General features: G+C 38.1%; 1 protein-coding gene across 1 annotated transcript; it reads right to left on the reverse strand.

Moving 5' to 3' along the window:
* Positions 1–11,814: 11,814 nt before the first annotated feature.
* On the reverse strand, positions 11,815–26,279 carry LOC148026852 (ubiquitin-conjugating enzyme E2 8-like). Its single transcript, XM_087691388.1, has 4 exons — positions 25,957–26,279; positions 18,923–19,050; positions 12,914–13,018; positions 11,815–12,208 (listed from the first exon to the last, which is right to left on the reverse strand). The coding sequence occupies exons 1-4, from the start codon at positions 26,024–26,026 to the stop codon at positions 12,065–12,067; spliced, it is 447 nt and encodes a 148-aa protein (XP_087547514.1). The 5' UTR covers positions 26,027–26,279; the 3' UTR covers positions 11,815–12,064.
* Between the last annotated feature and the right edge of the window lie 295 nt (positions 26,280–26,574).

Consider the following 26,574-nt stretch of genomic DNA (forward strand, 5'->3'; position numbering starts at 1 on the left):
ATCTACGAAAGAGTGGTCTCGGTTAGCCGAGAGCTTTCCTCAAAGGAGATGTTAACAGGAAATGTTAGGAAAAAGTCGGTCTATGACCTTAGACAATGTTGACTAGGAACCCGGACTTCAGGTTGATCCTAGTGGGAATGGTCGGATTAGTTCCATTGCGGCCAGACTCGAGAGACCCTAGTTGGAAAACCCCGTGTCATTCATTGGGAGTGCCGGCGGCGTCTTCTAGATATATCTCTCGATGGCTAAGACGTGTCCCGCGATTTGAGGAGTGGGCACGTTACACAATGGATGAGAAGATGGCTTCATTAGAAGGCAATAAGACTTGGGATCTAGTATCATTTCCTAAGGGAAAGAAAGCTATTGGTTGTAAGTGGGTCTACAAAATTAACCATAATGAAAATGGTTCTATCACCAAATATAAGGCTAGGCTAGTTGCAAAAGGCTATGCTCAAACATACGGCATAGATTATGAAGAGACATTCACTCCAATTGCTAGGATGGCAAGGATGGCAACTATTAGATATGTGATTACTTTGGCAGTAGCCAAAGGTTGGAGTTTGCAGCAAACAAATATAAAGAATGCCTTCTTGCATGATGAATTGCAAGAAAATGTGTATATGGAGCAGCAACAAGTTATGAGGATTTAAAGTATCCCACATATGTGTGTAGGTTAAAAAATGTGCTCTATGGGGGGCTAAAGCAATCACCTAGAGCATGGTCTAATAATATCTAAGAGTATCTTGTAAACATTGGTTTTTATGTTTACGATGCTAATCACTCACTTTATGTGAGAAAGGGAGATACAAGTTTGGTTATCATAGTCATGTATGTGGATGACTTGATCATTATAAGTGATAGTGATAGTGGGATTGCAGAAACTAAAATCCATTTGAAGAAATTTGAGATAAAGGATTTAGGTGAGCTAAGGTACTTTCTTAGTATTGAGGTGATCAAATGTGATGATGGTATATGGATATCTCAAAGATAGTATGGCTTGGATATGTTGTCCAAGTATGGTATGACAACATGTATGCCTCTTTTAGTGCCATTGGAGTAAAATGTGAAGTTGAGTGTTGATGTTGGAGATTAGATAGAAGAACCTAGGATGTTCACAAGGATTGTAGGAAGTCTGATTTCCATGACTATCACAAGGCTAGACTTGAGTTATGTTGTTGCCCTTGTCAATCAGTTTATGTAGATGCCTAGACAGTCTCATTTGGATGCAGTTAGACGCATATTGAGATATGTGAAGTCCACTTTACATTATGGACTTTTTTATGAGGCAAGTAAGGATATACAAGTGTTTGGATACACACATGCAAATTGGACTGGTAGCTTGTGTGACAAAAGATTTACTAGGCGATTCATATTTTCCCTTGGTAGTACAGCAATTACGTGGAGCAGCGAAAAGCAACCTACAGTTGTTTTATCAAGTACAAAGGCTGAGTATAGAGGTGTTGTTATGGCAACATGTGAGGTGGTTTGGCTACAAAAGTTATTGGGTGATTTAAATATGCAGGGAGATGGTCTAGTTGCCATTCACCGTGATAACATGAGAAACATACAGTTAGCTAGGAACCCATTGTTCCATGCTAGGACAAAACATATTGAGATGCATTACTAGTTTGTGAAAGAGTGTGTGAGATTGACTTGGTATATGTCAGCACAGAAGATCAAATAGCTAACATTTTCACAAAGGCATTGGGTACAAAGAAGCTTCAAAAATTTCAAAGCTTACTTGGAGTTGAAGAGATACAGTTGAGTTTGAGGGGGAGTGTTGAGATGGCAAGCTTAATACGTGCGGACAATTGATGATGGACTGCCTGGTTAGATGGGTCTGCATATCTACATTTAGCATGTCGATGGTCAATATGATCCTCACATGTCCACTAACTTATCACTTATTATATTTAGTTTATTGCACCTACCTATAGCTAGCATAGTTATAGTGCTAGTCGATTAGTATAGTTAGTTATGCATTGTTTGACTTAGTAGGTCACTTTCCTTTCTATTGTATCTTATCTATACTTTGTGCACATTGTATTATGAGTAAATGAATAAGAAAAAACCACCAAGAAAACATTTTGGCCTCCATCTCTCCTCTTGTGTTCTTAAGTGAGCTTCCTCTTGTATGCATGGTATGTGCTTGGCACAACAACTCAAGCAAGTCCCCCCACCACATGATTCGTGACACCTCGTCACTCTCTCTTTGTGTTGTTGATTCAATCAGAGAGCCATCCTCGCAAGCATCTATGTATTATCAAGAGTTGCTTCGACGAAATGAGAATACCTTAAATGAGAATGTGTCAAATGTAACATGCCAAAAGATAACTAGAGCCTTGGTGCGGTATTTTGGCTCAAGTTTTGATAAAAAGGAAGTGCGTCATTATTTCAAATTGATCTAGATATAAGCAATCAGATTCTGAGCACTAACTAGTCTATTTTGCAAGTACTGACATTTAGACTCTTAATTAATGGTGATTGACAACTTAAAAGCTTCATGCTAATTTATGAATTTTGAAGAAAATATAAAATTTTAGTGAAAATCTTTTTTTTGGTTATTTTTAATGATTTTTGAATTGCCTTTCTCTATGCTAAGGTGGAATTTCTTACAAGGCCCAAACTTGAGTCCAAATCTCCCCTAATGGTATAACCGGCCTCAACTACCAATCAAAAAGGAAGCGAGTGCAACAAGAATATTCTTTTGTGTGATGCCTTCTCTGGCCTTGCTATTGGGAATGGTTTATAGCACTTTGGAGATAAAGAGGTGAGTGGTAGAAGAACGAATTTTTGTAACATGACCAAGAGAGCCAATGTCTAACACTAAGCAAGTAGAAACATCCTAGGGATGTCCTACCCTTCATGTACTTTTAGTATGTGTGGTGTTAAAGAGGGGGCTATATGGTTAGTGAAGGAATTGGCTGACCATGGCCACTTAGCATCACTAACTTGAGGACCTCAAGTGTAATGTAGGTCAAATCTATCCTTAAACTAACAATCTTTATGAAAGTTACTAACATGATATTGGATATTAGTTTAGGCCCACTGCTTCTTTCACTGATCCTTCTTATGGATTGCACTTGTGTAGCTAGGCAAATACATGGTGTGGAGCAACACTTGCACTTAAAACTTGAACAAAATGCTGAGTGTCTGTAAAATAAACATGCATTTACTCATTTGAGGCTATGCACATAGCCATAATAAGAAACATGTCAAAGCTTTCACTTAAAACATTGCATGGGATAGCCAACTATATGATGAGTGTGTACTAATTATATGTAATAAAATTTAAATAGCTTAGACATATTCATAAAAATTGTCAAATTGATCATGAAAGGACAAGCAATAATGAGTGCAAGGTAAGCATTACTACACGTTGGGAAAACAAACATGTCAAAGCTTTCATTTTAAACATGTCTTATTCTTAATTTAACCTTTAAGATGACTTATGGATGAAGGCCTTCAAAATGAAACAACAAAGCTATGCATCACAGATAGGTAGGTAAATGAAAACTTTCATTATGGAATTTGGGGGAAGACCTTTGTACAATAAAAGCTATGCATCACACATAGGTAGGTAAATGAAAACTTTCATTATGGAATTTGGGGGAAGACCTTTGTACAATAAAAACAACATAGTTATGCAAAAAAAGAGAGCTACTTAGATAATAACCCATGTAGAAAACCAAGTACATCAATACATTTTGGAGAATGGTCTTCTTTTCTTTTAAGATCATGATTTTTTTCATTGTCAAGCATAGACTCAGCATAGTTGGCATGATACATAAGTTATCCCACCCTTACAACAACCAAACCACCTATTGTGGATTTGACTCCTTGCAAACTATCGTAAATTTAACTTATCACCAAAAATTGTTAGGTCACCTTCATGCATAACTCCTCAAGTTTGAAACATTCACACTTTTCCTAACCTTAATGGTGTAGCTTGTATTAACCAAAACAACATGGACAAAAAGTTATTAGTAATATATGCCTTATTTCTCCACTTATGACAAGGCCTACCTCTGCTGGCTTTCTTTAGCACCTCACATACTCCTATCTTAATGTCCTTACTAACATTTGGGGGAAATAGCTTGTTCATGAATATATGAAGCAAGGCAAAGCTACTAGATTGAGGAAAGATGTTAATCCCATTTTGCACCTTACCTCTATAGAATAATTAGTAAGCTAGTTTTTCAAAGGGATATTCCAATCTCTAACTTAATCGTGATATCATAAACCATCATTGTAAATGATGGTCTACATATCTACATTACATGGGAGGTGTCACACCCTCTCCCCCTCCCCTTAAAAAAAGCCCCAAAAAAAAAAGAAACTTTTGCGTAGGCCAAACAAGGAATATCCAATATACATGTGACTAGGAGCGAACATACAAAGCTAGAGCAAGTTTTTTGCAAAGGGATCATGTGCCAACACTTTGCTTACATTTGATGTGCCATCATTTCAAAATTATAGTAATATTTCTCAACACTTACATGTATTCTTGTTTTTTAAAACTTCACCTAAGAAGCATGGGATGGGTAACTATATGAAGAGTATGCATTAATTATGTCTAATTATAGCTTAAAGAAATTTGATATATTCATGAAATTTTTCATGTTTAATGTGAAGGGCAGGCAATAATAATGAGTATTCCAATTTTCCACATGTTGGCAAAACAAACATGACAGTGTTTTCATTTAAAGCATGGCTTTTTTTATTTAACATTTTAGATGACATTTAGGTGTAGGCCTTCACAATAGAAGCAATAAAGTTATGCATGAAAGGGAGGTAGGGAGATGAAAACCTTTCTTGTGAATTTTAGGTGTGAAGACCTTTACACAATAAGAATAACAAAGTTATGCACAAAAGAGAGCTAGTTAGATTATAACCCAGGTCAAAGAGAAAGCACATGGACACACCATGTTAGTAAAGTGTGCCTTGAGAAATCCACATTTCCTTGTCAATCCAAAATGAAAAGGCATGAATTGGTCAAGTTTCTACAAAAAAATATCAATAGTTAGCTAAGCAATGCATGTGGATCTGCAAAACTCTATAATATGTCCTTACATAAGAAATGAAAACATGGAAACAACTTAAACAAACTTTCCTTTATGATTAAGATCATGAATGCGCTTACTATTCTACCCTATGTTAAGTTAATCATTTGTGCCAAAGGCAAGAAAAGTAAATTTTTTATTTGCTTACACCATGGCTTTGGAGGATTATCTTCTTTTCTTACCCAAGCATAGCATGATACATTTATTGACCCACTCTTACATGGATTTAACTCCTAAGGGCAACTTGGCACCAAAAGTTTGTCAGGATACCTTCATGCTTAGCTTCCTAAGTATTCAAAGTTCATACTTTTGTTAACCTTGATGGTGAATTTTATATCACCAAAAACAACATGGACAAAAATCCATGATTAATATGTATGTGCAATTTCTCTACACTTATTACAAGTCCTAACTACTATCTTTCTTTAGCACCTCATTAAACTTTTTGTGGAAACAAAATGTTAAAAAAATGTCCATGTACAGCTTTTAAAAAATCTATTTCTTGGCATCAAGGCTTTGATGGTGTTAGACCAAACAACATCCATCTCTACATATAGTTTATTTTTCAAAGAGGAATGTGGATTCAACTCATTAAAAATACCAAAACAAGTGGTGGATTGGAATATATTTATTGTAATGCCCAAAATCATGCCAATGGCATTATATACATGACCATCATTCAAGTAGGTCAATGTTATGATGATTTATTATTTTACTTCTATGAAAATAATACGTGATATATTTACTTTGTGTAATTTTATTTGTCTATTTACCTTATAATAATGGCATATTATTTTGGTAGATAAATGGTAAGAAACAAAAGTGTCGTGTTTTTGCTAAGGAAATGGTTAGGTGGAGTTATGTAAATGAATTATTTTTATTATCAAAAGGATCAAATGTTGGTGCATGAGAATTATTATTTCATGTGTATCTTATATAAAGGCCTAAGGGCAATGCAAATATTTTTGTAACACAAGGATTATTAGATAAGAGTTAGGACTTATTAGGCCAAAAGCATTTCTTTCATGCAAGGAAAGCAAAAACTCAAAATGATTCTTTTCATGATTATTGAACACCTCCCTCATGCATATATTTATGGATTTTTATTACTTTGGCAAGTTTATTATCAATGTGCATTTTGTACTAAGGCCTGAAGGCAAGGCAAATATTTTGTAACATTAGAATTATTATATAAGAATTAGAAATTGTTAGGCCAAAAGCATGTTGTTCATGCTAGGAATGTAAAAAGCCCAAAAGACTTTTCAACACAACAGCTAAGAAATACAAATCTATTAAATACATGCATGAGGGAATTCTTCACTCGTGCATGGGGGGGGATTGTACCCATTCTCTTGTCTTACACTCTATTCTCTATTTTATTTCTTGTGCAATTTGTGTTTTCTCAATTTTTCAATTAATTTTTATTATTGTATGGTGAAAGGCATAACAATCAACACTACAATCATCAAAATGCAACATGAATATCTCCATTGATGCATTCTCAATATAAAGAAATGAGAGAGTGCAACTCAAGCATGTGAATATTGGAATGCATAGTGACTACTTGTGCATGGGTGGCTTATGGGTGTCATGACATGCAAGGCATATGGATACTTTGATAGAGAGAGCATTGTTTTGTGGATGCATGTCAAGCATTTGGTGTCAATATAGATGGATCAAATGCCTAGATTATCTTAGAGGATTGCTAAGGCCAAGCTTGTGCCAATATTAACAAAGTGCATATTTTTTAATATTAATCAAACTATGAGCCACTAAGAACACAATTGGCACAGATAGTAAAGAGTAGAAAACTTTGTAATAGGCCTTTTGAAATATGATCATAGAAACTTTTAATGATATGAATTCTATAAAAAATAATCTTTTAAGTATCCTGTTTGGACCTGCAATTTTGAGCTAGATCTTGAATCTCACAAATCTTTTGGTTCAAATTTCTAGAGTCAAAATAGACTTTGCATCTCTCAAATTGTTTGGGTTGAATTTCTAGAGCCAAAATCTTGGTCAAGGGCCATAGAGACTAAGACTTATAGCATATAAATGGAAGAAAAGTATCTATCATTGCACATAAATGGATGAGTATAGACATAATATCAAGCATGCATGCTAATTGTCTTGAATAACTTCCATATTTGGAAAAATGTAAGTAGTCAATGAGCTATCAATTGTATTTGCACTTAGCTTTTTGAGTTAGTAATCCTATGGTGTATGTTGATTACATTGTAAAGAGGGATAGCCACTGAATCACTTCCCAATGAAATGTTTCGAGTATGCTTAAACAATGGATGTCAAGTCTTGACTCACAAAATGAATTTGAAGGAAGGAAAGATATTGAACCTCCCTCTCATCAGAGTAGCAAGGAGGCTACCTTATACAACTACCATTGGAGAAGGCGAGCAATGCAAGTAAATCCAATATCTTAGATCAAGACATTTTTGTCTATGAACAAAGTGAAAGGTGAAGGATTGAATTAAGAGACGTCGCCTTACAGGGAACAAATAGCATTTGACTACCAAGGTTTCTGCATGCACCTCATCTAAAGTGGATACGCATAACCCTTGAGTAGCAATAGTGATGTGCATAATCCAATACTTGATTTGTGAACATGAATATTAAGTGAGATGCATCTTAATAATAGTGAAACATTGTATATGCTTTGGTATGCACGTATATTCTAGATACCTTATACATGGTGCTCACATTCATGTAACTATATATGTCTAGCAAGTGTAGCCTAGCAATATGTGTTTAAACCAATTAATTCATAAATTGAGAACTGATAATGTTGATTAGTTTAATGTGATGCATCTTCATGATGAGGCCATGCCAACAATCAGCTAAGATACTAGCATTCTAGCATTCTTGAGGATTTATAAAGTCATGCACAAGTGCTCACCAAGATTTTAGCATAAGATACTAGCATTCTTGAGGATTTATAAAGTCATGCACAAGTACTCACCAAGATTTTAGCATAAACTAGATGTAAAATGCATACAAATTCAACTAAACAAAAGAGTGTTAATGGATCCAATTTATCCACTACTCTAAATCTGCTTCAAGTGTCATGATATACTATGTGAACTATAAATCCAATTTTACACATCTCATGAAAGACATGGCTTAAATTTGTTCCAACTGGCAAACTAGCTAAAGGTGCAAATAGTTGTGTGCAAAATACAAAAACAATCCTTCCCACGTGTATTTAACAAGAGGTGAAGGTTCAGAATCAACCAAAGTATATACCTTATCAAAAATATCAAAGCTTTATAATTTTTCACTCTAGCATTAATGTATCTTTGGAAGTTGTTAAGGATACAAAATCACTATGGATAACATACATGTATATTTTGAAAGCCCTTTAGGGATACAAAATCATTAAGGATAATGTGTATTGAAATGGAGCCACCTACAACATATGAAACTTCACAGAAGATATAAATCCTTCACATGGAGCTTTGTTGATTGTGTAAAAAATTATGTTATTGATTTTCTAGTTGAAATTATCACGTTATTGATTTTCTAGTTGAAACTGTCATTATCACGATGACACAATTGGAGAATACTTTACCCTACTACTACTTGAAAATAAGATGGGCAATGTTATTGACCCCACTAATGTCAAAAGGAGATTTGCAAAAAGTCAAATATATCTTTTTTTTTAAATGATGAAAATACCGATGGCATTTAAAGCAATACAAATAACTTTCCGCAAGATTGTTGATGGTACCTTAGTGTTGCAAAAGATTGTGCTACCAACCCTAAAATCCCAACAAACAATCTAGAAGTGCAACTTAGAGGATGGAAGAAAAGTGTGCTAAAGCCAAAGTGCAAAGAAAAGTGTGCTAAAGCCAAGATGGCACTTAAAACGAAATTTGATTTAAACATGTATTTTAAGAGATGGAAAGAATGGATGAGATGCTCTTAACATCAAAAGAATTTCAAAACTCTATTTTGCCTCAAGAATGTAAAACACTTCTAATCAACCTTGAGAGACAACTGTTACTTTTACATAAATCTTCTAAATAAAAGCTTCTACAAGACATTTGTCTCGTAAGTTAAACTATGTTATCTTCAACTTTCAACTAGAATGTTGTTTGATCATAGCTAAAACATCCTTTCAAAAATTGTTCTTAGTTTGTGAATAAGATTCAACTAAGCAAATACATAACTTAAATATTGCACTCTTTAGTATCTTTAACATAGCTCGATGCTTGGAGTGTATGAACTTGAAAGCTATCCAAAACATTAAGCACGCATCTGAAGATGTGCAAATGGATATCACAACCATTACATCGTGATCCTAGAGTAACCCTCTTCCATCAACTCAAGCTCAGTATTTTGAGTGCCATAGATTATTGAAGTATCTTCTAAGCACACAAACTTTGCTTTCTATTGAAATGCATCACTCTTTTGGCAACTAATCAATAACCATGGTCTTGAAATCCACCATAATCACATTGCACAAGGATTTTCAATGCCCCTATTGAAGTATCTTCTCAGCACACAAACTTTGTTTTCTATTGAAATGCATCACTCTTTTGGCAATTAATCAATAACCATGGTCTTGAAATCCACCATAATCACATTGCACAAGGATTTTCAATGCCCCTAGAAATAGGATCCGCCATAATTGATACATTGTTCAATGAAACATTGCTTCTATCTTGTAAATATAGGTGTCACTATTTGTCATCGGCCCATACTTTCATTATATGATCAAATGATGGCTCCTAACACTCAAACAATATACTTCTACCCAAAAACACATGTAAAAATCAACTTTACATGGCAAGAAATAAAAGATTTAGCATCTATAGAGTTTGCATCCAAATTGAGTTAACAAATCCATCATTTATTTTACTAGTGTCCTTGGGCCAAGCAACCCACTCCTTTCAATGACTAATATTGGTATTCTATTCCCAAACTATTTACATTGGTGCAAAGCACATAGCACAAAATAGCATCTTGAGTTCAATCAAAAAAACCCATTTGCAAGCTCCATATCAAACGTTACAATTACATTAACATATTTTGAAGTTTACTATACCAAGCTCAATTTCTACTATCAATAACAAATTGTAAGCGTGACTTAACAAGACATCAATCACATCCAAACACTTCACTTGTACTGCAGATCCAAGTTTATGTACTTTGAGGCATTCCAACATCTGTGATATTCTTTAAGCCCCTTAGTTGAGCAATCACACAAGCTGTTGTTTTCCACAATATAAGTAACTATTTAGTGGGTTATCCAAATAAGTGTGTAATTACCCTAGACCCAAACTACTAAGACATGTGGCTAAATTTTGAGCATCCATCATATCAATTAGTTTAGCTATGATGATCATTGTGGAGCAATCTTCAAAGTCAGCAAAAAATATGAGGTGACCTCAATCACGGATCCTTTAGTCACCATGTGATCCACTTGTTTTCTCGATCCAATATGGCTGCCATCAATGTAATTGATGTATGATAACATTGTCTACCTCGCAATTGGGCACCCATGAGATGGAAGCTACTACACTAACATTGATTTGAACTTCAAGACCAATTTGCACAACTTACATGCCACAGAATGGCTTTAACACTTAGTCAAGCGACCTTTGCTGGGTTGAAAAGAGTTGCCTTGGACAAATATCACCCAACTTAATCAGATACATATGATCATGATCCCTATGTACACATTCTATGACCCTCAACAGTCGTGTTGATTGAACGTTAACATTTTGAGTGGAAACCATCTTTGCACTTTAAAACTAAACATGGGAGTGTCTTAATGAATCAGGCATGGATCGGTGATGTGTGAAAACTAGCAACCATCAAAACTGGAACATTCACATAATAGTAGAAACCTAACCAAAAAGCATAAACGAGTGGATTACAGGCAGTTCACATAGGGGACTTTCTTTAGATAACCTTGTTGATACATCCTGTATAAAATGGTCAGTAGACATTTTGCATCCTTTCTGCAAGATGCTCAGTAACATCTTGCATTCTTTCAGAGATGAAGCAGTTGCAATCTAGAATAACGAAAAGCGGCATGTGCTTGCTAGCTCATCGTTGGAGTTGAGCCATATGGAATTTCCTGATCATAAAATCTTAGACAATGCCAAGAATTTAAGTTTGCTCATCATCAGGGTAAGAGTGTTGCAACACTGATAGTTACTACAATGCGACACATTCATATGGCATGGTTCCTATGCATCTAGGAAAGCATCCTACCACTCAGCCCTGGAAACCTGCAGTGAAGCACAAAGAGCAACAATGCCACCGAAGGATTTGGGAAACCTTGAAGCAAAGCACATGCTGCAATGCTTCGCTAGGAGTGACACATGGCTCATGCAATGCATCAGCCACATACATGCATGTGGGCTATAGCAATTTCAACCATATCATCTAGGACACTCCTGTACTCTTAGTCCCACTAAATCATACTCTCGACATCTGTTCTCTTACCACTGCCGATTCATACTCAAGTATCTGCACTCCTGTACTCTTAGTCCCACTAAATCATACTCACCTAGGACACTCCTGTACTCTTAGTCCCACTAAATCATACTCTCGACATCTGTTCTCTTACCACTGCTGATTCATACTCAAGTATCTGCACTCTAGTGCTGTAAGCCTATATAGGAGTGACTGACAACTTCCTCAAGAGCAAGTCCATTCCAAAACTGACAACATATAGAGATCTGGTGCAATCCATATACTTTAGCATGACAACAGAACACAAAAGTAAGACTTACGGTCGGCTGTTTTAATCTATCATTCAAATCAAAGATTCAGTCAATGCAGCTGTTACATTGCCAACTGCTCCTAGCTGTCCTTGTCAACAAGATTCTCAAATCTTGTCATGTCCCACTCCTTGATCAAATTAGTTTCACACACCAGCAAGGCAGGAACGAGCTGAAACATATTTACTTTTTGTCATACACAGGATGTAGTGTTCCAGGTTACCATTTAACCATAAAGGGGCTGCACCACTTTCAGGCCATAGCATACTTCTGAGTCCAGTTCCTTGCTGTTGCTTCATATTTTGACCGGTCTGTCTTGTACATATGTGCAATCTCAGGGACAAGAGGGTCATCTGGATTTGGGTCTGTCAACAGGGAACAAATGGAGAGAAGAACCTGCACAATCAAAGATATCCAATCATAAGAGGTGCAGCCATCACTATGAACCAGTAACAACAGAAATATGGCACACACCATGAAGGAACATACAAGCATAACATTATGAATAATGGTTTGACACGTATCTAACTACAAGGCATGAGAAAATGGGCTGTATATCTTGTTGCTACTGGGAAAACTGCTTTTTTTAAAATCACAGATCCTTGTAGTTGCAAAGGAAGACCAACAGTCTTTGAAATTATCAGATAAACTCTACTCTGAAAACTGCTATATTTTGGTTGGAGTTTCTAAGTAACTACCAGCTTGGTCTTTAGACCCTGTCTGAGCAAGCAAGTTCGATTAGAGACAATTGCATGACTTTCAGTGCATGCGAAATTGTAAAACAGCATGGAGCTTTTCCTTGTGCAATTCAATGTAGATATCAAAGAAAATTCACTACCAACATAAATACTCCTGAAAGAGTCAACCTGGGAATTTCAGGAGTACATGAGTCGTTTTTAAAGAACAACGATAATGTTAATCTGGCTGCTTTCCTTGTTTGGAATCGTAAACCTCTCCCTTCTTTTAAACCAATTGGGAACCTCTCAAGTACAGGTGTTGCTTTACAATGGTAAATACCAGTAAGGTAACATAGATCTGGCCACTTGATGATGCATATGCCAGCAGGCAATCTTAGACTTAAAAGCAAGCCCAAGTAGTTACCTTTGAAATCGTTAAAGCAGGGCTCCACTGCTCCTTGAGAATGTCCAAACAAATACTACCATTGCTGTTGATGTTTGGATGAAACACCTTGGTTCTGAAAGCCACCTGAAAATAAGCACAAGCATTAGCATGCAATAAGGTTGCTGTGGTATATCAGCAACAATTAGTTATCATCAAGAGTTTTCAGTATGGTAAACATGGGATTCTTTTAATTTCATGGGTCTAGGTGCAAAGTAGACTCATTATCAAAATTGTAGTCTTTACAATTGACTTCCTTTTCATTGTTAATTGGACTCAACATGTCAAAAATTTCTCTCAATACTGTCAGTACTGAATTCACGTGATGTTCACTCATTGCACCCAGATACCTAGAGAAACTCAGAACCTGTGGACCGCTTCCAAACTCGTAACCAACCTAACCTAAGGGCAGAAACATACATAATTTGAACTTGAGCAGGCTAAAACAATGGGCTTAGAGGGATAATGGACCACCTCTAGAGGTTCGTGATCAAATTTGAGGAGGGCTACATTAAGGGTCCACATATTGTTGCCTGCCAATTAGCAGCATTTTTATCAATGCTTCTTACCTGGTCATCATAAGAGCATTATTAGTCTTGAACAATTGGACGCTGTTTGCTCATGGTTCATATCTCAAAGACAACACACACAGAGTAATGGTCAAGCACTCCATTTTGCAATAGTTGACGATTTCCGCTTCAATACCTTGTTTCTGCTCCTATCTCGGGATTTCAAGTAACAAACCATCCATCAAAAACTTCTACTAAGGTAATTCATTTCTCAGCTCCATATACTAGTGATTTCAAGGCAAGTGCTCCTGCCAATCAAAAAGAAATGAAAATTTTTCTAGGTCTTTGAGGACAAGTCTCTGGCATAGCAAAAACTCTATTTTAATTGGCTATCTTGGAATGGAGGGCCAAGGTCTCCTGTTAGTTAATAGCCAACATTTGGTACTCCATTGATCCGCAGATGTCCACATCCCATGTACATACCAACTGTAAGGAGGAAGTGCCCCAAGGAGATAAGAGGGAGGCATAGCTCAGCTTCTCAACATCTCACTGAGCCTGCATTTCCCACTTGGCAAGAAGTTCCTTGGCTTACTCAACCAAGAGTACACCCCTGGCTTGATGGAAGCAAAAAATGATACAGTTTTCATAAAGTGGGAGTCACAAGATGCTTCTAGTTAAGCAATGAAAATGTTCCCCAAAAAAAGCACAAGATTATTGGCCAACTTACTTGGCTCTGGAACATTCCCAAAAGGCAGACTTCATTCAAATCAAAATTACATCCTTTATCTTTAAAAGGGCCAAAGGATCAGCCACACTTTATCCCATCTGTATCCCTCTCATTCACATGTCAGCACCTAAACCTCCATCACCATCAGCAGCCTTCCAGCTCCGTCCTTTGCAACCTGCCCCAACCTTGCCATAGTTATCATGCTGCTGTCCAGACACTAAGCACAGCTGCCGCTACCTCAACTGCAGCCCTTTAGCTGCCATCAAGAGTACTGCCCACAGCATCTACTGCTGTCATCATCACACTTCTGTTTCCACACCAACAAACGTAAACCCTGCTGTCTGACACGTGGACCCTACTACTGTAGTCTTTAGACTCCCACTCACCCCTCCCTCAGCAAGCACAGCACCCTGCTGGCCTAAAACATGGGTTTTTTTGCCCCAGACTGTCTGCCACACCCAAGCACAGATTCCTTCTTATAAGCATCCATACAAGTGACAACAATATAAACATCCATACGAGTGACAACACACTCCTTGAGGCTTAACTGGGCTTCTACCACCTGCTCCAAGCCTTTGCTTCTGCTCTGGCTCCTCCTACAATCAACACTCTGGTTGGGAAGACATCAACCAAGGAATCAAATGTTATTTGGGGAGCTTGCACTTGGTAGTAAGTACTTAATTAGCCTGCTTGTTCTCACATGGTAGCAAACCTACCACAAGCACTATTTGACGTCTCAGCTTTCCCACCATACTCAACAGATATCAATTCAAACCAATCATCCACTCAAGCCATATAGGATTGGCATTGGCAAATCTACTGTCAATGAACTTTATCTACATCAACTTTGAGCTCTAGTGCACGTGTTCCTCCATCTTCTTGGGTCAGTCTGTTTCATACGATTGATATAGACCCATCAAATATGAGGCACGAGGGAGATGCACCTCAATCATGGCAACCAGCTAACGAGACTCCAGACCTCTCTGAAGGGAGAGGACCATCCACCTTTCAATGCCCTCATCGCAGGTAGGCACAGTGGTACGTTTGAATGCACCTTTTGGTATGTATGAGTCGGCACACTTACGAGCATGCACAGGCTATTACCCAAGATGCTCAAAACCAGTACCAATACACAAGAGGTATAGAAGCACAACAGCTTCATCCTGTATTGATGTTCTCCAAAAATTACATTTTGCTTCATACAAGTATATTTGCAGGGCATCTCTCTCAAATGCAACATTTCCCATCCCCTGCCCTCCGAATTCCATAGCTTCACCTCTCAGTACCTTAATTGTGCCGATAGGTCCCTTAGCTGGGTATCCAGTAGAACCCTTAGCTCATTTCATCTAACAGTCTGAAGTCTTACCTCCATTTAGCACATACACATCTCATGTGCAGCAGCAAGACATCACTTCTTCATATAGCAGGAGTTGATGGAGAGCTGGCAATGAAGTTGTGATATAACAGGGGATGAAGTGTGGAAATACCTATGATTCCCCTTTATAGAGCTTGCTCAGCCAGTCATCCTAGAAAACTCTAGAAATTTGCCGTTCCTTTTTGCATTAATCATAATTTTTTGGGGGGCTATGCAAGAGCCAAACGAATTCACCCAATGATATGAGTTCATCTTTTTGGCCATTACTGGGGTAGCTGGACAGCATCAACCCAGAATGTGGTTATGCACTGAACATGATGCTTATGAGAGACTACAGGGCTAGCTGTATTGTGATACCGACAGAAAAATCCCTTGTCTGTGTAGATTGACCAAAGCCAAAAAGGATTGATGAACTATGATTACAAGCAACAATGTCAGGGACAAGATATGGAGAGAGAGAGAGAGAGAGAGAGAGGTTGGGCCACTTATTCATGGTGTAACTAATACACAAGTGGTAGACTGCAGCCTTTGACCAATTAATGTCTAGAATAAAAATGATTCATCCAACAACCAGAAACATATCCAAGAAGGGTTTTGTTGTCCAATGCATGTTGATTGCAAATAGCTGGCAGTTCTAAAATATAAGGGCAAATAACACATTACAGGCCTCATGAATTGCTACTTTCTTAGAACATTTTAAGCTTGGCATCTTATAGGCTGAATTTTGTGCTGGAAGACGTCCAATTGTCAATGTGTAGTAGAAAAATATGACCAACAAAAAAGGCTTCTTGTAGCTTCAATTTTCAACGAAACTATAAAATTTCGACATGATAGAATTACAAGCACGAGTAAAGAGAACTTTCATGCAACTCAGTAAGAGACCCTTATCTGACAGATATCCTCGAGTTTAACGAGATTGGTTACCCATCTAAACAACAAGCATTGTTAAATGTACTTGCTCGCCATGTATAAGTCCAAATACATGCATTACAACAACATAAAAGTCACCTAGGCTTAATAGGCCTTTTGTACATCTACAAAACACATCAAAATTTACATACCCATGCTTGTATGAGCATAAAATTTGTTGTATGAAAGTATCTGCCAAGAATTAACATAAGGTTATATAGGACAGATGTGGGCCTTGGTGTTGTGCACCCTTGGCGATTTCATAAAGTTTGAAAATAATTGTACTGTAGATGTGTCAGTTTGATACCACTCAACCAAGCCTTCTCACTATGACCAAGTCATATTGCTTAAAGTGACAAAATAGTACTCAAAGCAATTAGAGAAACTTAGAATTACACAACTATTTATAAATTCTGTTAGTTGCTTATTAGAAAATAGATTTAACTTTAGCTAGTAATGGTTTAATGGTTTCTCACCAAACATATGAATTCAAAAGATGAAAACAAGTATTGACAAAAAGCAACTACATACAAACAAAAGAATCATAATCAGGTAACACATACTAACCTTAATTAGCTAATTAGCAAATAGACGAGCAAGATGTAGCAATCATAATCATGCATGATCATATAAGCACTCAACAACCGCACAAATTTTTTCTACAATGGATAAACTTTAATAGTCACCATGTAGATTCAAAAATCCAACCTCTTGACTATATATCTCCACATATGAGACTTGAAAGCCCACTCAACTATGTATCTCCACATATGAGATCCAAAGCCCAAAGTCTAAGTGGACATCAGAACTCCTAGCTTTTGTTAGGCATGGGGGCCCTTCTCCAACCTTTGCACTTAAAGGGTTTCCATGAGATGTGGTCAATGCCACCTACCAAAAGGTACCCTCTTGTGCTAACTTATTTCAACTACTGCAGATACCTCCATTGTTCAATATGTATCTCCTTTCCATGAGATGTGGTCAATGCTGCCTACCAAAAGGCAACCTCTTGTGCTAGATTATTTCAACTACTGCAAATTCCTCTATTGTTCAATGTGTATCTCATACAAGGAAATCTCTAACCCTGACTTTCCACTCAAGTGTGTTCATTAATAGTCACATGGGCTGTTCATAGAAGGCTACACTTCCCACGACATGTTTCTTATCTTCACGTTTGTGTGTCGATTTTTGAATCTTGCAGGCTCTATTTTGCTTCTCTTGACAGTGTTTTGCCAGTCAAATCTGCAGAATAGTGTCCCAAGTTGAAGCCCGCATTCTATCCAACAGCTGTGGCAAGCTGCTCTAAGATTCTCTAATAACTTTTTGTTGCTTGCTTATGATTAGCTGTTTTATGGCTCTAGTCATATGGCAGCAGAAGATGGCTGTATACAGCCAGCCATCAAGTTGGAAGTGCAGCACTACTCTTCGTCATCTCTAATGATCCCCCATCAAGCACATAGGTATTTGCCACTGTGCATAGGAGGCTAACTTAGAGAAACATTGGGAACACAGTACTAAAGCTATGCATTCTCCCCAGTTGCCTCCTTGGCCCAAGTTTCAAGGTACATCTCAATTCAGGATCCACCATGAAAATACCTAAGATCTCTTCAGGTTTCCAATACTCTCTCAACATCTCTGCTGAACCTTTCCATCTTCAACCACTTTTTTGATAGTCATGGCAACTTGAGACAATGAAGCATTCCCTTTTAGAGTGCTAGAGCTTGTTTAGACACAACCCTCTCTGCACCTATCAGTTACGAACTTGCTATTGTTATGAAAGCCAACCCCTAGGCTCAGTCACAGCAATGAGTACCGAACCGTCATTCCCACAGCTACAAAATCAAGAGTTGCTGCTGAGCCAGCTCATTCAAAACACTACTTCTGTCTACCAGAAACTATTAGTGACATCCCAGCAATCCATATTCGTATCGAATCACACTTTGGTACTTTGCCTCTACTGTCCTTGCTCCAAACCTGAAAATCTGATCATTTCCTTCCATAGTAGAAAGAAGAAGCTCACACAAAGGCCCGCAAAGAGACGAAGGCAGAAGAGACCAGTGCCTCATGAATACTGAGAAAAAGAGATCAAGGGCTATAAACAAATCAGGACAGGAAAGAATGTCATCAATGTAGGTAACTCAAGCCTGAAGTTGATGGCAAGAGAGGGGTGAATGTGAATACCATGGAATATTGCAACCTCATCACAACATCAGACAGACACATCCAAATTGGCACACAGCTAGATGTGAGACAGAAGGGCAACAGAGGCAGTAATCACTGAAGAAACTCGCTGTAAATTGATATAACAAATAAGTTATAGATGTGGCTAGACTCCAGTTTGAATACACATGCCTACGTACGTGCATGCACATACAAAAATGCACATGTTCTAGCTAATAGAAGAATCAGCACACCTAAAGATTAAAAAGCATCTCTAAGCTAAACCACCAGAAGACCAACAAAGGCAGTCCTACCTTGGGAGGTTTGAATGGATAATCAGGAGGGAAGTGGATTGTCACCAAAAATACACCCCCAGCATAAGGGCTGTCTGCAGGTCCCATAATTGTTGCTTGCCAATGGAACATATCTTCTGCCACCGGACCTGAAACCAAAAAGATGAAAGTTATATTCTACCAAAGCAGAACAAGAGGCCTATGTGTTCTTGAGTCTTGGCATGAACATTTTATGATTACAATATGCAGAATGCAGAAATGGGGAAAAAACTCAAATAGCTTTAAACATTCAGGTGTGACAAGTTATCTTGAGTGTGTACCAAAGCCAGAGAGAATTGAGTACATAATCAACAATTTTCCCCATACCTTAAACTCCATGAACGGAGAGCCAAAAAACATTAAGAAGACAAAAAGAGCCTTCTCACAAGATCAGGGAAAAACTAGCAAAATGTCATTTGGATATGCATTGCCATCACAAACAGAAGGATGCAGTTAAGAGTGCATATCTTCACACTTTGGAATGTGCATGTTTTGTCTCTATAGGTCTTGACATTTCACAGCTTGCTGCAAGTAAGCTGCCACATGCTTGAGAAGCTCTGCTCTCCTCTTCTCCTGGCCCACACTTGGGCACCTCAAATACAAGCTCATGAAAATAATGTGCTCACTTATAGGTGTAAACAAACCCCACATAATGTATGCACATTGCATTTGGCATGGAGTGCAAAAGAAAATGCATGCATAGAGTGGAAGAATACCCTCTTTGTCCCATTCAATTCTTTTGGGCAGTGGACCTCCGGGGGACAGGGATCCATCATCCTCCACTTCCCAAACGGTCATAGGCACAATCCATCATCCTCCACTTCCCAAACGGTCCACATTGACCTCATCCCACCATGACAAATCAATTTCTCCTCTGCCTCATCCACAAAATGTGCAAGATCAGGATGCCATGACTCAAGATGAAAAGGTAAAGCACGCTGTGAAAGGGGTGAATGAATAAAAGGCTGTAGCTATAGAAAACTGGCAAGAATATCAATAGCTAGCTGGGCATGACACACGCAACAATGGTGACAAGCAACAATAGTGTCACAACAGCCAAGACATGCAACAAACAAGCAAAAGAAGGCAATGCAAGCAACTGAGAGAAAGGGGCAATTGTCCCTGTTCATGTACCCACATTCACAACATACCCAACCATCCTTGACAAAGTAAGTGGCATCTCATGAATTCATTCTAGCCATTGAAAGTAGCGTTCAAAAATTATCCAAAGTGCAATGAACATAAACAGACTTGCACACATGAAATGGATTAGCAAATAAACAAAAGGCTCAATGACTATGAGAGAAAGGATGCTCTTGCACACTAGAGGACAAACAGCAAGTCCCAAAGGTTGATACCCCTTACAGTCTCTCTTTATCATTATTCAAAACATGCAAAGATCACAAGTGAGCTACTATCACAAACCTGAACTCTCTTAATACCAACAATTCCCATGTGCATTGCTCTTGAATCAGCCCCAACTTGTCTCGAGCACATTGTCCTCATTTGCTCTCACCAACTTTGACCAAATGTGCAACAGAACTGTCCATTCACACTATGCATGTACAAATACATGTCTTCAATCCAATTAACCGATAAAAGTGGCATTGCACACCTGATCCCACATTGCTACATACTACAAACAATGTGTAATACATGCATATACCTCGATTTCAAACTAATTTGATCCACTATAGGAAGTCTCAATCATATCTGTGCATCAATTCCAATGCTTTGCACTGACCTTCGCACATCCAATCCAATGTCAAACTGACCAAATTCAAGACTATGTTGCTACCACAGCAAACCAACATTCAATTCATGCACATAAAGCCATAAGAAATTTGCTCTAATCCCTACCATGCACATTCCACGAAGTCACGCCTTGCATTTCCATAAATTTTCAATGCATTTTTCACAATGACTTTGTCACCTTCAACAATGGTCTCCAACCAACTTTAAAGTGTTCATAAATATACATGAATACTTCAACTTGCTAAACCTTAAAAATGGTAATGTCTTCTTGTAATCCACATTGTTCCTCTCACAAACAAAGGGATTGCTCATGACAAAGCTACGGGAAATTCACTTTCTTCACAACAAACTTGTTTAGAAAGTGCACAAGGCTTGAGATATTGCAAGAGAAGAAAGAATCTCAACCACTTGTGTTGTAATAATCTATTTTACTCATAATGACATAGAATGGCCACTTTTTAGCTCCCCATCTCACTTCCATCCCATCCCTATACTGTCCCACTTCCATCTCATAGTAACAAGGAATGGCAATTCATATCGTCATCCTTGTCCCCAAACCCCATTCCATGTTACTAGGGTTTTACTAGTATTTAGATCAAAAACAATAGCAATATCTATTGAATATGGAGTTATAGAGCTACCTAAAGGATTCCCTATGCCAAGAGGAGAAGATTGATTGCTGTCCTCACTCCACACATACTATTAGCTCATGATCCATGGTTGAAACCTACAATTTGTATAGCAAAGAAAATAAGAAACATTCTCTCCTAGCTTGAACAGCTCATATAAGAGAGAGAGAGAGAGAGAGAGAGAGAGAGAGAGAGAGAGATCCCAATGAGCCAAATCAACTTTCTAAATGAGTCACTAGCTACTCAATAATCAAAATTTAAATTTGATTAAGAGCTAATTAATCATAATCATTTATCATGACTCTTCCCTTGTCTTGCAAAAGATCCATGCATTCTAACTCTTCGTATAGCCAAAAAGTAGATTATCATACGAATGCAACATTGATACGTGCAAATGTACCATCACAAAACCTCCCAAGGTTTATATTTTTCGTGCCCGAAGATAGCTACCGATTACATTAATTGGATTTGTTTCTTTCTCTATCAACTTTTTCAATATCTTCTCTTTTTATAAAGGAAATTTGAAAAGTGCTTAGGTGATACAATAAAAACATTTCTAAAATTTTTGGCTTCCAAAGGATCTCTCGACTTAGCTTAAGGCCTATGCTTTGTCGCTAGGCTCTTATCAAAAAGTGGTTGTGGCTTCCTACCTTTGGTAAAAGAGTTTTCCTTTAATATTTCCCAAAATTAAAACCTTCATTTTTACCCTAGATTAGTGGGTCTCATAAATGCACCCAAGTATATATTATCTTCATAAGTTTGTGCAAATCAATCACCTCTTCAGTGCGCTACATTTTACTTCTCTTTTTACACCTTTTATCCACCCCAATATTAATTTTCCAATTCTCTAAATGGCATTATTATCTTTCAATTTAAAGATAAGAATCTACTCTTTGCATGATCTTATCCCAACAATTCTAATTTCTTTCTACTTTATTTTCAAGAAAATTCTTTATTTAAAACATTAAATTGAGCTCAATATTCTAATATTCTCTTTTCTTCTTTAAGAGTCCACCATTTATTTACTTTCAAACATATAATTATCACATCCGTGGATATCATTGATAGGCATTCACAACATTGACCACCAAGGATCCACTAAGTATGAGTGCAATAAGGGCACCTTTAAGATTAGCTTTAAAAATATTGTCAATGTCACGAGGACGTGAAAATTTGATGCTTTGCTTATGCGTAATTGACATTTGATTAAAGGATTAATCAAATGTGCAATTAAAAGATCCACATGTGAGGTGCAAGCTACTTTTTCACAATTGAAGGCCGAAGAACCCTGTGAAAAAGATGGGTATCAAAGGCAAAAGTTGTAACAAGTTACACTTGTTAGATTCTAGGTGAATTTTGGTGTCAGTTTGCCCCTAGGACCATTAATTGGCCATTAAGTGTCAGTGGTGACACTACGGACTAGGCATTAATTAATGGATTAATACTTGTCCAAGGGTCAATTAATGCATGGGACCACTTTGGGTTGCAAAATGCCTAGCCAATTAATTTTTGGATGGGCAAGGTCAATTTTCTGGGCATGGATTAAGGGCTGAACTGAAAATTAATTAAATGGCTGAAAATTGCTGAAAATGGATTAAGAAAGCTGCAACTTGGCAAAACATTCCCATGCAAGTGGGGGAAAGGCCAAATAGTGCTGGAGGGAGAGGGAAATCTCGTTTTTTCATTTTGGAGCTATTGGAAAGAGATGTTGGACTATTGCTGCTAGCTTTTGGGGCCATTTTCCAACCATTGGAGACCATTTTGGCAATGGAGATTGCATGTTCTTGACCTTGGGAAGCTAACAATTGCTGCTGATGCACTTGCTCCTGAAGATCACAATCTCTGATGCTCCTATTGTTGTTGGTGCATCCGTTTGGGACTGGTACAGCAAGGCAACAACTGATTTTTGATCAATTCTTCGCAACAAATCTCAAAATTTTCTCTCTCTATAGCATTCCCTCATCTCCTTCAACCTATGCTCAGCCATTCTCAGCAATTCTTAGCATTCGGAGGAGATCTCAGTCATTTTTGGTGGGCTGATCTAAATTTTTCTTTCTTTTAATTATTACTCACTCAAATTAAGAAAAGAAAGATGCTAACAATCAAATGCTATTTATGAATGCACAAATCTACATTTTTCTGATTTATTGTTGCTAGAAATTTGAATCTAGCTAGTCAATTGCCCTCATGCAGATGAGGCTTACTTGACCCAATCTCCTTGGTTGGCGTGTTGCTGAATAAATTTATGTTGCTATTTGTGCATTAGATTAGCTCAGCCCAATTCCCTTGCTGGTTTGCATCCATTACAAATTTACTGCTGTCTTGGGACTGCTGAAACCAGAAATGAGGATGAGGTTGCTGCTGATGGCAAGACTGCTGGACAGGTCACCTTCAATAATGCTGTGCGACTGTCCCGAATGCCCGTGTGACTCAAGAATGCAGTCACAGCTGCTGTTATCAACATTTAATGCAGTCATGAATGTTATCTTCTATAACAAACGCAAATATGCTGCCCAAAATCCAGTTGTGGATGCAGTAATTGTAATCATGGCTGCTTTAAATACAGTCCTGGCTGCTACCAGGTGACTCCTTTGTGTCCCAGAATGCACATAGAGATACTAATGTTACACTGACAATAATAGCTCACTCGTCTGATCAGAGGGGTAGGGTCTAGCAGGCACAGAGAGAGAGAGAGAGAGAGAGAGAGAGAGAGAGAGAGAGAGGAAGTGAGAATGAATGTGAGAAAAGATGTGAGAGAGCTGTTGTGAAACAGCATCCAACCTTGCATAACCTGGTTTAATGACTAGTTAATCTATCCTAGTAAGTTTGGTGCATGTCTGCCACATCACCCACTTGATTGATTGCTTATGCCCCTATTGACATACATTGATTGGCCTAAGCCTGTAAACTATGTGACCTTAGCATGTGCTTACATGCGTGTCTGACCTGTGTAAGTGGACATACCCCCCAAGACCGGAACATCCCATGTATATTTTCTGATGCACCGACAGTTGCAGCTTCCACTGACATCACCCCTTCATGTCATGTTAATCAGCCTGACAAAGACGGTAAAAAATGTACATCTATTAGGACAAGCCGTACATTACACCGCAATGATCGCAAGAGCATGTATGTGTTGCATTAGAACAAGCATGTAATCCTGCACAAACATTTTTGGTCTCCTTCGTCTTGTCTAGCCAGTTGCAAGAGCATCCTCGCACAGAAGTACGGAGGTAGGCAAAAGAAGTGAGGCAGCAATGTATGATATTTCAGCCTTTTTTTTATCTAGGACAGCACTAGACTAGCAAATTGGCCTTTGTTTGCTAAGTTGCAAGCTTAATTAACAATGTATCAATCAGCTCAAATGTGGGTCTGAATCACCTTACATCAGGTCAAGTTCAATTACTGCAACTTTGCAGCATATCTCCTACAGTTCCAGTTTTTAAGATGCCAACTTTTTGCACTTTGAAAGGAATCAGGATAATGAAAAAAGTTTGATTAAGGTTAGTTTTGAACCAAAAAAATTTTAGAAACAACGAGCTCAAATAATAAAGAGATTCCTTATTACAGTTGAGTTGCATCTGCACAGGAATAATAAGATGAATTCCACGGATGCACAAAGCAGCAATCCCATTCCAAAACTTACACAGATACTTCCTCCAAGCAAGGTCCTCATTATATCATTGTTATACTACACACCTACCTCTCACTAGTCAACCACCCACCACATGCACCCCAAGGTCATAATGAAGGATAGAGGAGACTTGTTCAGCGCTCCAAAAGAGGCAAGCAAGGTGGAACATGAATGCCAAACGGCTGAGAAAGAAAGGCAACAGACCAATGCAAAAAAATGGTTGGGCAGGTTGCAGTGCACAGACTCGTCATTTCTCTACTGGATCACAAATCTATTAACGTCATCTAAGCAAAATCCAGAAGGCAATATGTGGTAAGTGCCTTCCTCAAAATTCAATACAATTGGAAAAAAGTGTGTAGAAGTTCATTTCGAAAATTTGTATTATACTGACAATACATCAAACTCAACAGAGATACTACCGATTGAAAGGTAAAAATGGAAGACAAATTGGACTGAAAGCTTGCTTTTGCGGCTTGCGGCTTGCGGCTTGCGGCTTTGAAATCAACAAAGCAAACTAAGATAGGTGAAACAAACCATTGCATGGGTCACCGATTTCTTTGGACACTGTTTGAACTATATGAAGACCTTGTAACATAAACATCATGTGACATGGGACCTGATTTCTTACACAACTGTATAAGGCCAAGATTATCATTGTTACTAAAATTTTCATGGACAATACAGAATGGCCTCAGTTCTTCAGTTCTTGGGATTTGTCAGACCTAACGCAAACTGTGCAGTCTACAGCTCAAAGACAAGTAAAGTGCGCAAAACATTATGTATGGAACAAAGGCCCTCAGCAATTTTTGCTCAGATGCGGCGTTGGGACTAGAAGTAGACTAAAAGAACCGTGCAAACCACCATATACAAAGAAGATGCCAACTGATCATAATAATGGCAAACATAATACTCTCATGTTCTTGATCATGAAAATGGCTAGCATTATACTCTCATCTTCTCCTGATTTACATTCCAAAAAGAAGGAACAGGAGCCATACCTGCGCTGCATGAGGTGGGAGGATCTTTCTGCAAATCCTTGAGCTCCTTGAGGATGCGTTTGGAGGCCATCAATTCGGAGCAGTGAGGGAAGGCACGGAGGAGGCCAGTCAGAGTGAAAACGCAAGATTCGGGGGCGGCCGATGCAGATCAGGTGGAAGGCGAAGAGAATGCAAGGAACACAAAACAGAACGCAGACAGACAGACAGAGGGAGAGATCTAATCTTATGGCGAAAACGAGGGTTTCTGAGGGGAAAGGGGGGCTGTATATTGATGACAAAAGATGTTCTCTCGCAATCATCCACCACCACTGTAGCAGCACAAAACCAGTACAAGTTTTGCCCCTCATTTTATACCACCCTTTTTGCCTTCCTTTTCCGGTCCTATATAATTGTCCCCCACTTGATACATCCTTTGTGAAATCTCCTCCCACTTGAATTTTCCAGCACATACATATTGTAGCGTTTAACGTTCAATGCTTGTGGCCCAGATTGAAAGAGTCAAATCCTTAGGAGCCTTCCCCCCTGTAAACGTGTGGCTTGCCTAGCAATGGCCATATAATCATTTCATGAACACTCGACCACAAAGACGTTCGTGCTTGAGTAGACTTTCATGAAATC

Source organism: Lygodium microphyllum, chromosome 13 (genome assembly GCF_053477565.2).
Source record: "Lygodium microphyllum isolate KBCC chromosome 13, Lygodium_microphyllum_v1.1.10, whole genome shotgun sequence".
Taxonomy (NCBI): Eukaryota; Viridiplantae; Streptophyta; class Polypodiopsida; order Schizaeales; family Lygodiaceae; genus Lygodium; species Lygodium microphyllum.

Coding starts and splice junctions, on each gene's coding strand:
- LOC148026852 (XM_087691388.1), bottom strand. CDS start 26,026: ATGGCCTCCAAACGCATCCTCAAGGAGCTCAAGGATTTGCAGAAAGAT. Junction 19,051..25,956: donor TCCCACCTCATGCAGCGCAG/GTATGGCTCCTG, acceptor TTTTGGTTTCAG/GTCCGGTGGCAGAAGATATG. Junction 12,209..12,913: donor CTGCTTTAACGATTTCAAAG/GTAACTACTTGG, acceptor TTGATTGTGCAG/GTTCTTCTCTCCATTTGTTC.